At 28.8% G+C, this 12,908-nt stretch overlaps 1 protein-coding gene across 2 annotated transcripts; it reads left to right on the top strand.

Moving 5' to 3' along the window:
- The first annotated feature begins 4,100 nt into the window (after positions 1 to 4,100).
- On the top strand, positions 4,101 to 6,630 carry LOC106370960 (WAT1-related protein At4g01440). Of its 2 annotated transcripts, XM_013810963.3 has the most exons (6): positions 4,102 to 4,406; positions 4,487 to 4,549; positions 4,913 to 5,029; positions 5,126 to 5,525; positions 5,811 to 5,962; positions 6,052 to 6,630. In XM_013810963.3, the coding sequence occupies exons 1-6, from the start codon at positions 4,222 to 4,224 to the stop codon at positions 6,224 to 6,226; spliced, it is 1,092 nt and encodes a 363-aa protein (XP_013666417.1). In that variant the 5' UTR covers positions 4,102 to 4,221; the 3' UTR covers positions 6,227 to 6,630. The 2 variants fall into 2 exon arrangements, with proteins under 2 accessions (XP_013666418.1, XP_013666417.1); XM_013810964.3 differs by lacking the exon at positions 4,913 to 5,029 and having other exon boundaries at positions 4,101 to 4,406.
- The last annotated feature ends 6,278 nt before the right edge of the window (positions 6,631 to 12,908 follow it).

A 12,908-nucleotide genomic window follows, 5' to 3' on the forward strand; every position in this document is an offset into this window, starting at 1 on the left:
ATGTTTTTTTATTGAATAGGTTGTTTTAAACTTTCACATACGTCAGTTTTTTATTATGTTTTTTGGATTGTTATTTCATTATTGAACTCTTAATTTTATATAAAGATTGGTAAATATTGTTTTATTGTTACCTCAAAAGATATTGTAATATTTTACAAATTTAAAAAATTTTATAATTTAATTTTTACATTCATATATTATCGAGTATACTTGTTCTCCATCAAATAGATTGTTTCAAAATTCACATGTGTTTGTTTGTTCTTATATATTATATTTTGTTTGATGGATTAGTATTTTATTATTGAATAAAAAATAGAAATAGAATTTGGAAAATATTAAAATATTATTATCTCCAAATATAATCAAACTTTTCACAAAATAAGAAACTTATCAAAAATTAAACTTAAAGCTTCATGTATAGATTTTATAAAGAATATAATTATTCATTTAATTATATTTTTAAATGAATTATCTGATTTTAAAAGTTAAGATTGTAAAGAGTTAAATATTATACATATGGGTCAAGTAGTCTTTAAAATATAAATCTAATGGGTCAAGTATTCTTTAAATTCAATTATTCAAAGTCCAAAGTGAGATTAATGTTTTGTAAGCCCAAAATGATCAGTTAACAGATTTTTCTCCGGGAAAAAAACGTGTCTCTCTACCTAACCATTTTCTTTGGTTTATGTCTTCTCTTTAACCTAGACATGATCCTAACTACGATCCTCGAGCTATTTGATCGACTAAATCCGTCTCTCAGACACCATCCTCTCTTGACTCCCGACCAAGATCAAGTAAGCATGTCTATTTATAACGGTTTTAGTTTCGGTTATTTTAGTTCACCTCTGTTTATTTTTTCAATTGATTTAATCTATCAAATATGTGTAGACGGAGATCGGTACTGTTTCGAAGGAGATATGAAAACCTCAGCGGAAGAATATATGGAGCTCTACCCTAATATAATTTAATATGCAATTCCGATCAGTACCTGAAAACATAGGTGAATTATTTTCTTTTTGAAACTCCTATTCTTTTATAATATGAATAAATAAGATCAGTTTATATTACCCCTGTGAATTCTCTTTCAATTCGTTTTTTTTTTCCTGTTATCTGATGAATTTAGAATCAAATCGTATATATTGAACACTTGCTGAAACTGTGGTCAAAAGAATTTGAACAATTCTCGATTGAGCTTGACTATTAATACACAGGTTACATGGAAACTGATATCAATGACAAAGGAACTTAATCATAGGTGTTTTTATCAACGTCTGACAAAGAAACCAGACTCAATGACAAAGGAACTTAACCATAGGACAATATTATGTTCACTTTTTAGTTTTGTGTTATTTAGTGCCAAAGAACATGACGTTTGACAGTTACTGATAGTTTGATGGACAACTAAATGCTCTTTTATTTGCTCGCAGGAAAGTTTAATCTGATGGATACCTGAAGAAATGGTAATGGAGCTTACCACAACCAAAAATCATTAAAAGACGCCTAACTCCATTCACTATAAGTGCAGGTAAAGTATAAAAATTGACTTATTGAGAGTGTTATGGTTTCTTAAGCTCTGTTTTTGTAATTTCTGCAGAGAATCAGCTTGAAGATGACTGATATGGAAGATACTGATATGGAAGATCTCTGCAGAGGAGCTGTTGAATGATCTTGAGATCAAGAAACAGAGCTCGTACATGGGTTAGGCGTCTCAAACAGTATAGGTAAGTTCTGTATCATCTATAAATTAGTTACAAAGTTCAATGATTGACTTCAAAATTTATTCTCTTAACAGTTTTAAATTACAAACAGGCTCCAAGGAAAGCCAAGGAATTATATTGTGAGGAAGATCGTGAGGAATGATAAGCCCAGCTAACCAAGATGAATCCAAGCAAGAAATCTAGAAAAACCGTATCTATTGAGATATTTTGCTTCTATATATTTACAGGTGGATCTACTATAAAACGAACGGTAGGTGGATCTCCCCATTATTACGCGAGTCAAGATAATTTTGAGATATTTTGCTTCTATATATTTAGATCTACTATAAAACGAACGGTAGGTGGATCTCCCCATTATTACGCGAGTCAAAATAATTTCATTAAAAGATCGGAAGGGTATGTGGTTATGTTATATGACATTCTAGTAATAGGTCCAATAAGTCCAATTTTTAAAAAATCACACATGAAAAGAAGTTGTGACTTCTCTTTTAATAGATAAGATATTATCCAGCTTTAAGCCTTTAACTCTAATAACTAGATAGTTGTATTTTATATAAAATAAATTATAAATTCAATTATATAGGCATTTAAAAGAATATAAATTATTCAGTATATTAGTGCAAATCATCAGTGACATCCGACACATTAAAGGGCAACGCCTAATAGCTCCCTTTTTAAGAGTTAGGCTTTGACCGGTCCGAAAATGTTGGGCCATACCATACTTCAATTAAATCTTTTGTATATTTAGAAGCCATCACATATATTTTTTGATCCTCATTGCTCTGTTTTTTCATAACAAAAGTAGAAGGGCACCTCTGAGGTCATGGGCTATTACACTGAAGTTGGGTCTAAATTTAACGAAAGCCCAAAGTACAATTATTTGAGTGTGTTTTCTTTTGTTTACATGTACTGAATTCTCTATTGGGTCGCTAATTATTTTAAACTCGGGTCATCTCTGGAAAGAAGTTATTGTTGGAAAGAAGGTATTATATTGTTGCTGTGAGGAGCCTATAGCAAAGACTTCGCAACAAGAAGACATCCATGGTTGAGGAGAGCAAATGTTCTTCCTTATGTTTTAAATAGATGTATTAAAAGTGTTTATATAATGCTTATTATTTTATTTTATTTTCAACTATTTAATGCTCATTTTATCTTCTATTGTTTGTATATAGTTATATAACCAGGTTTTCTGGTATCCAAGGATTAGTAGTTAATTTGAAAAGAAGACAATTAATACCTCATCAGACCATATAATTTATTAGTTTACATTTTATTTTCAATTCGTTTTGACTTCAGAATAAGTAACCACCTGTCTCTTAGATTTGTCAACTACCTGTCTATTACAAGCATGCTTCAGTATTTATATTCCAATTTCCAAGCAAATAGAAGTTTTAAGATTTGTAATTTTCTTTAAAATATGTGATTTTCCGATAGTGATGTTATATTTATATACAAATTGCGTTCTCCTTTAGTGGATACATAAGCCATTACATTATCTTCTGAGAAAAAGGAAGTCCATCATTTTCGAAGAAATGAAATTCGTCATATAGTTTTTACCTGAAAGAAATAAAAGCTTTATCTAACTTTATCTTTTCCATTGCTTTTCCAAAAGAACGAAAAAGCCAACATATTTCTTTAGCAAAGAAATCGTAAAGAGAAGAAAAAATGAAAAGCAAGAAGAGACATTATAGATCTTATTATGACAAATTAATGGGCTAAAATAACAATAACAATAACAAATAGTATTGCGAACTTAAGCTTTATCAATCCACTATTACGTAACTAAATGAAGCTGTTTCAACCATTGTTATAGTATCGCTGTAAAGAAAAAAAAAGAGAAGGGTGACGTTTAAGAGTTTAAGACAAAATACAATCAGGAAAAAACATAGCTCGGTTTGGAGTCTCTTTGGTCCCTTGCTTAACTTCTTTTGGTCAGTAATGACGTTTCGAAATGTCGTTTGAAGATAATTACTGTAAATCAGTTAATGTATATTTTTGCGTGGTAAGAGATTCTACGATGAATATAAAATTAATAGGTATAAATGGTTACTGTTTTGGATCAAACTGACTTTTCTAAATGAAGACGAAAAAAGTATTGTCAGTGTGCGCTCGCCGCTCGAACGTGTTAGCAGAAAAATTGTAACCAAGACCCTCAGGCAAAGTACGATCATGCATGGTTACAAACTTACAATAAGCGACAAATATTCGCAGGCATCATCGCCTGCGTCAATGTCAAATATCCATTCACGCAAATGAGTGGGGGCGCTAAAGAGAACTAAATATATTTTTCTTTGGATAATGAAACATAATAATAATTATTTTAAAAAATCTTATATTATTCGAAAACAGTTACAAAATTTCTATATATACCGGTTTCTTCCTTCAATCAATCATGCATACTCAAAACCACTTAAAGAGGAAGAGCGAGGTAAGAAAAGAAAACAAAGAGTAGAGAGAGTTATTGATTATATTTTATAAGTAATTATTTTGCAGTTGGTTAATTATGGGTTATTGCGATGGTAAGTGGACGCCGGTAATTATTATGATTACGATAAACTCAGCGCTAGGCTTAGGTAATGCTCTGGTCAAAAAGGTACTCGATGGTGGTGTTAATCATATGGTTATAGCAACATACCGGCTCGCTATTTCTACCTTATTTTTGGCACCAATCGCATTTTTCTGGGAACGGTAAGTATATGAAACTCATTGAGTTTGTTCTTAATATTTTCTAATTATTCTTTTAAAAATATTGTTTATTTGTTTATTAGGACAACAAGACCGAAACTTACGCTCAACATCTTGGTTCAGCTTTTCTTCAGTGCTCTTGTTGGGTTCGTTTTCCTTTTAATTTGAGTCGAGAACTCCTAATATACAGTTGTAGGAATAATTAGAAAATAATATTATATATATAATAGGCTAACACACTGAAAATTAAAAAAAATAGAGTACTTTTGGAATTTCTTGTTACAGTTTTTAAGTTTAAGGAATTGGGATTTACGATTTATATTTCAAAATTTATATTTTAAAATTCACTCTCTTTGTGTTACCCCCAAAATAGACGGTTTTACTGATTTGAAAGAATGCCAAAAAAAAAAAATACAAAACTATTTTTTTTAATCAAATTTTCGATTATTTCATAATTTTTCGTCGTAACCTAAGTCTAGTTACGATTTAAATGTTTTTTTGTATTTTAGGGCAAGTTTGACTCAGTATTTCTTCCTACTGGGGCTATCGTACACATCGGCTACGATAGCATGTGCTTTTATTAGTATGTCACCTGCGGTTACGTTCGTTTTATCTTTAGTATTCAGGTAAAAAAAAATTCTATATTAATACTAAATGCAATATGGTTTCCCTCATAACCTAACAAATTTAATTTAACACTTATCTTTTTGTTTTGGGCGTAGGGTAGAGAAGCTAAACATGAAAAGCAAAGCAGGTATGGGGATGGTGATGGGCACTTTGATATGCATTGGAGGAGCCTTATTACTAACAATGTACAAAGGTGTTCCCTTGACAAAATTTCACAAACTAGAATCCCATCTATTGACGAACCATAACCCCGCATTGAAACCCGAGAACTGGATCGTCGGATGCGTGCTTCTCTTCGCGGGTAGTAGCTGTTTCGGGTCGTGGATGCTAATACAATCCAAAGTGAACGACAAATACCCTTGTCAATACTCAAGTACCGTCGTATTATCTTTCTTCGGCACCATTCAATGCGCCCTTTTAAGCCTCATCAAATCTAGAGATATCACGGCTTGGATCCTCACAGATAAACTGGATATCATGACCATTGTTTATGCAGTAAGTTTTTATATATAACGATGGTTTTTTTGTATATTTGACAGTATAGCTTTGTTCTGATTAATTGCAAGTCAAGTTTTAGTAAATTATATGTTGAACTTGGATAGTGACACAAATGGTCGTTAATATAGTAAACAAAGATAGTGGTACAAATATAATTGTTTGTGATTGCCGATTGGTAACTACTAAACGGTGCATGCATATACCTTTACGGATGCAGTAAGATATATATTACCAATCAAATCAATATATGAACGTATATATCACAATCACATTGTACTATAGGGAGCAGTAGCACAAGGAATATGTACAGTGGGAACATCTTGGTGCATCAGAAAGAGAGGACCTATCTTTACTTCAGTTTTCACTCCGGTGGGGCTTATCTTCGCAACTCTATTTGATTTCTCGATCCTTCATCGTCAAGTTTGCATTGGAAGGTACGGTCGAATTACACACACACACATATATATATATATAATATTTTGTATGCATGTATTTGAACGTGGACTTAATTTGATATGTGTAGTGTTATCGGATCTGGGATTGTAATCTTCGGACTATACATATTTTTGTTGGGAAAGGTAAGGCAAATGGAGGAAGAGTGTGCAAAGAAGTTGCCTTCTCATTTTGGTCAAGAAGAAAGCCAAGATGATGAACACTACAAAAAGGGTCATCTTATGGTTGTTCCAATGACTCCTTGATATATATATATATATATATGCTCAGACCTCTCCTTTTGTTCTTCACTCTATACAATATGTTGAAAGTAATAATTTCAAGCATAAAAGCCAACCAAGGCTATTATCAATTTGGTACAGAACTTTCCTCTTTGAATTCTATTTAATCTGCATACCTGCTGCATCCATAAATAGTGAGCCCATCCACAAGTGAACTACATGGACGTAGTAGTCCAACTGGTCAACAAGCTGCATCTTCTTTATTGCTTGTGTATCTATCTTTTATTGTATCCACAAGTTTAAGTTTATTTTAAAATATTTATACATTGATGTGTGTTGGTTTAGATTATTTGCATACCCCATCTATGTACGATATTATGATTCTAGTTGTTATGCTATTATGTATTTTAAATTTACTTTATTAATTAGTTAACTGTATTATATATGAATTAATCCCATTTGTTTTTTGGGTAAATTCTTCAGAATTTAACGACTTCTAAATGTTTAAGAATTATTTATGTATGTTTATAAATCTAAGCACACCCTCTAAAATATTAAACCTTAAAATGATGATTATACTCAAAACCTAAATGTCAATATATTTTTAATTAAATGAACTTTTAAATTTTGGATTTTCATTTGTGGTATTTCAAGTAAGTTCTTTCTTTCTGTATTTTTCTAATTATTTTCTTTTAAAAAGCATTTTAGAGCGTCCTTTTACTGATTAAATAAATAAAAATGGAACATGAAAAGAAAATATGTGACAATATTTATATGAGAGACCGTGATATTTTTGGAGAATTTTTCTTCATACGTGTCACATTTTCTATTTTCTATTATCTATGGTTAATATTTTTTAATACTAAAACTTACTGGTGAAAAACTTACGGTTGGTTTTATTCAATGTTTTTAAAACTCAGATTGGAGGATGAACCGGATAATTATTTGGATCATAGTTTAATATAGTTCGACCGGATCAAACTTGATTCAATAAGCTAGTTTAATATATTTTTAGTGTATAAATTTAAAACTAATGCTAGTAAATGATACATAATTAAAATATAAATTAGTTTAAAACATAAAACATTATAAACTAGTTTTATGTTTATATCGATAGTTTATAAATTTTTGATAATTATAGTGATTTTCATCAGTTTAATAACTTTGAGATCCAATCCGGCTACGTAACCAGTTTATGGTCGAACCAATTATTAGCTCCAACTTGGTTGTGTAATTGGTTCATAGTCGAACCCAGTCCAACCATTGGATCGGTCCATTTTTAAAAATATTGGCTTTATTGTTACCACCAGCAGCCGCAAATAGTGGATAGTAATAATTTTTGGTGTTTACATTGTAAATCGTTTTACACTGCTCCAGACCTCTTAAAATGAAAAATTGATTTGAATCATTTGCGGCTGCGGATGATTGTGAAATAATGGAAATAATATTTTTTAAATATATATAAATATAAATATAAAAAATATTTAATATTTTAAAAATTGATATAATATACTAATTTATATTTTATATTTTATTTGAATTATAAAAAATAAATGTATTTTTTAGACACTAGTATATATATAAAACCATATATAAATATAAAATAATTTTAATTTTTTTATTATTATTAGAGATATATATATATATATTATTTTAGTTATACTATAATAATATAATTTTTAATATTTATAATTATATGAAGTGCTAATATTGTTAATTTTTATGAAAGTGTTGTTGCATTTGATAGTCATTCAGTTATAAGCATACCGCAAAGAAACAAATTTTTAATTGTTGTATCAATCGTACAAAATTGCTTAATAACGTTTAAAATTATAATTATCTATATCCGTAAACTTCTGCAGCAGTATCTGCAATCGCTGTATTTACACCAACCAGACTCTTTATGGCTCTTTCGCCAATGTTTATACTCTTAGAACTTTATTTAACTATATGTTGATATACGAGAATATGACCCCTTTTTAAGTGTTGAAATTTAATTGATTTCTATATATTATTCCTTGTAAAGCATATGAAAGTTATTTGTTAAAACTGAAATAATCTTAGCTGATTAAAACATCCACAAAATCAAAATCTAATGTTAGGATATTTTATGAATGTATGAAATTTGAAAATTAATACAGAATTAACATGCTGAATTCGAACTACATTTTTTAAAAAAATTATGTATTGTGTCACACATCCATTATGCAAATACAAAATTAAACTAAAATATATTTTAATGCATACAAGAAAAAATTAGAAAATAAATATGATTTAATATATCAAGTAAACACGTTAGACATTAGGTGATTCTCGAACAATACAAATGATAGAGAAAATCGTTTATAAATTATTATATTCTAAAGTTGTAACTCATAAATATTCTTACATTTATGTATATTAATTCCAATTAAAATAAAACTTCCCGAATTTAAAAGTTAACAAATACATTAATTTCACTTTTCGATGACTAAATTTTTGCTCTTTTAATTTTTTCAGTCCTACAACTATGTATATTATTGGTGCATTAAACAACATAAGATCATGAATTAGAGGATCAATAAAGACCAAACAATAAGATCAAATTAGATGTAAGTCAATAATTATATATCTACGAAATCCTTAACTATCAATTCATTAAACCTTTTAAACCCCTAAATCTAACAAACTAGACTATCCAAACATAGTTACTGCAAAATAACAAATAGTATGAAAATGTATAATTAGATTAAAATATAAATAATAATTTAGAAATTTTTTTAACACACAGAGCTATTGATTCGTATCTTCAAAAGCTTACAAGGCATATCCATATAGAAACACACAAAATTTATAATCTATAAATGTGAAATGCAACTACAGAAGGGGTCTATTCCAAGAGACAAAAGGCTCTCTATAAAGCATGGTCTTCGCTTCAAGGCATTAAAGTTTATGCCGTTCGAGACTTTTTTAATGTATACAAGAAGGTTGTTGCTTGGCCTGTTCTTATAGTACCAGATATCCATGTCTATTGAGGGTTTTTAGGATGAATTTTTTTTAATATAAATATTAAGAGTCGTTTTTTAATTTTAACTAAAAAAACTTAAAAATTGATTCTTAAATAAGATATTTAAAAACGATTTTTAATTTTTTTCAGTTAAAATTAAGAAATAATTTTTATATTATACTAAAAACTACGCCTTAAGAATCATTATGCCCTTGACGGACGTATTGCAGAACAAGATCCAAGACCATCTCCAATGTATTTCTTTATTTTTACCTCTAAAATAGAGGAACTCTATAATAAAGGTGGGTTTTACTCCAATGTATTTCTCTAAAATAGAGATCTCTACATATAAAGCAAAATATAGAGGAATGCTATTTCTTCCTCTATAAATAGAGGAAAAAATATCAATCTCTATTTTAGAAGCAAAAATAGAGATGATTTGGAGTGGTTTTACCTCTAAATGCTATTATAGAGGTAGAAATAGAGGTGGGTTGGAGATGCTCTAAGTAGCAATATTATTTTTTGCCTCAAATGATTTTACAAGTCATATTAATACACACCATGATACTTTGGGATGTGTAATCATGATAGCATCCTTTCCACGTCAGTCATTCATATAAAATAAATTACAGGTTATCGACAATTTTCTTTTCATACTTCCTTTTAATCTTTATTGTGAACATGTGATCTACAGTAATTTATTTATAAAACAAAGATAAATTAATAAATATCATCATTTCAAATTGAATCGGTTCAAAATTCAATACAAATCACTAATATATATATATATATATATAATTTATGTAAGTATAAATAAATCATTATATTATTATTATTATTCCGAAAGAATATCATTTCTATCTTATCTTAACATTTCAAAATATTTTGATAATGTTTAATAAAATTATATCTAAAATATATTTAGAATTTATGATACATTTCACATATACACTAAATAGTATAATAATGACAATGTGAATGTGAATGTCAGGTTCATAAAATTTATTTAACATATAAATTGTGAAATCAATTTTCAACAATATATTTTAAAATTTATAAATCTAAAAGTTTTTTGTAAATTAATAATTCTATACATTAATAAAAAGCCAAAATCCCAATATTATTAATTTATAAGAAAAAATCTGTATTTTAGATATACTTTAATAAATAAATATATTATACCAAGAGAAATTATATTCTTCAAAATCTGCATACGTTACACCATATTACGGTGAGATAGTTCGTGACAAAAACATGTTTAGTAAATATAGATTTCTATCATGGAGAATACTTCATGTTTGACTCAAGATTTTGATATTAACTGGGCTAGTGATTTAAAGTTTTTTTTTCGTTGAAAAAGGGCTTCTGGTGATTTAATGTTTAAATGAGTGATTTGTTATGTTCATTTTGACCTTCATATTGCAGTCAATGTTTTATCGGTGGGAAAATAAACGGTTTTAGAAAGACTATTTATGGTGTAATAAAAGTTTTTGAAAGCCCCTCGTGGTTCCTTCTTTTGTCGAGATAGAAAAAAAACAGATCATTCTAATCTTTTTGTATCGTTTTTATTTTGTCTAATGTCCCCTCGTTGTTATACTTTGTGGGTGCGTTTGCTAAACCTTTTTAATATTTGATGGCTTTTGCTTTTTGCATGGCAACCCATACGAGATTTTCTTATCATTTACCAGTGAAGCCATAAAGATATATAACACACGTGTCAGAAACACTTGCAATAATTTCGACCGACTAATTAATTGATTTCATAGTAAAAAAAGTATTTAAAGTCGGCAAATGCACTATGCACACTCCTTTCAATATATAAATAAAAAGGGCTAGTAGAGTCTATTAGTTGAACTTATAGTATTATACTACTTCACTCTTTATTGACCAGCAACTTTCAAATATGCGACTGATGAGTGAACAATGACATCAAAATTATTAAGTTTATGACATAGTTCTTCTAGAAATGGTCTAAAAAGTTCTTTAAACTTTTTTTCCCACAACTATCAATAGAGACGTAGCATGCCGAAGAGACATTTAACATCAAAACAAATATGTATACTTTTATCTCAATATTATCTCTTTCTCATCTTTAGCCTCTTTTCTATCTTATACAGAGGCATCTTCACAGGACAATGTCGATAGACATCTTCACATTCACAAGAAACGACTTTAGATAAATATATATTAATTATACTGTATTATTTTAAATTATTTTTCGATAAATCTGAATTTTCAACAAAAGAAATTGTTGTATTACACTATTACAATTACCACCATTTTTTTCCAGTCAGTCAAGTATTTATTTACGCAATTTATCTAAACACAACTAACTACTCCTTTCGTTTCATATTAAATATAGTTGTAGCAAAATTTTCGTTACAAAATAAATATTATTTTAAAATTTCTACGCAATTTATGTCATTACTATATTTCTTTTACCCTACATAAAAAAAACCAAGAGAATTCTAGTAATTAAATAAGGCAAAACTGAACACTTAATATATTTTTTAATTAGCATGAAAAACATAAAACAATATCTAATTTGAAACGGTGAGAATATTTATGTATATATAGCTATAATTGACTGCATGTATTTGTTTATATCTTACATATAGTTATCATATAACCCAATATGAAAATGAAAAATAATATTTAAGAAATACCACTAATTAATTAACTCGTTAGCTCATCAATTGCATTAGATGAAGCACTATCAAAATCAATAAAACTGAGTAAAAAAATCAATAAAAGTAATAAAATTCCTTTTTAAAATGCAAACGTATGGTGCTCGCTCGCTGCCATCTAAAATAGTGAATGCATTTCTCCAAACTAAGAAAAGGCCTTTCAGGGCTGTAATGCCCGTGCATATTTATACTATATGAGCTTATAATAGTTATAAACATTGAGCCATATTGACGCTTGGTAATATAAATATGGGCCTGAACCGAAGTATTTGGACAAAACGAGAAGAAGAAAACTCGTAAAAGAAAATCATCGTACAGTTAAAAATTCCACGATAATTCATTTAAAGTTTTGCAAATGTTTTTTTTTTTTGACAAAGGGCTTAAGTTTTGCAAATGTTATACAGATATTCCAACCAAATCACAAAACCATAATACTGTATACCTATATATTTCACTACTAGATATGCAGCTTTTAGACCAGATAAATAGGTATACAGTATTATGGTTTTGTGATTTGGTTAGAATATCTGTATAACATTTGCAAAACTTTGAATGAATTATCGTAGAAATTTTAACTGTACGATGATTTTCTTTTACAAGTTTATAATTGTAAAAGAACTCAAAATTCTATCACTAACTATTCGGTGGTCATAATTGTATTGTAACTTTGAAATCAAGACAGGAGAAGAAAAGGATAGTGGCTTTGTGGCTATGAGTCTATTCCCTTGTACTAACACACTCATGAGGCTACGAAGTTCTATCATAAAGAAAGAGATAAGATTCGTCAATTTCATATCTGTTAAGAATAATATTTTCGGAACCGTGATTTCCATTGGTTTTGGTGTTGGAGTGGATAAGATCTTTCTTCTTCTATAATCAGATTTATCGTATGGAAATCTAGTTTCATATCCTGTTTCTTGTCTTTATACGACCCCCTCTGTTTCTGTGGACGTATGTGTGTATATAGCTAGTTGTATATTTAGTAGATGTCTAGATGATATTGATTCATATGTGTGCAGATAAATATGTATGT

The sequence above is a fragment of the Brassica napus genome, chromosome A9 (genome assembly GCF_020379485.1).
Source record: "Brassica napus cultivar Da-Ae chromosome A9, Da-Ae, whole genome shotgun sequence".
Lineage (NCBI taxonomy): Eukaryota > Viridiplantae > Streptophyta > Magnoliopsida > Brassicales > Brassicaceae > Brassica > Brassica napus.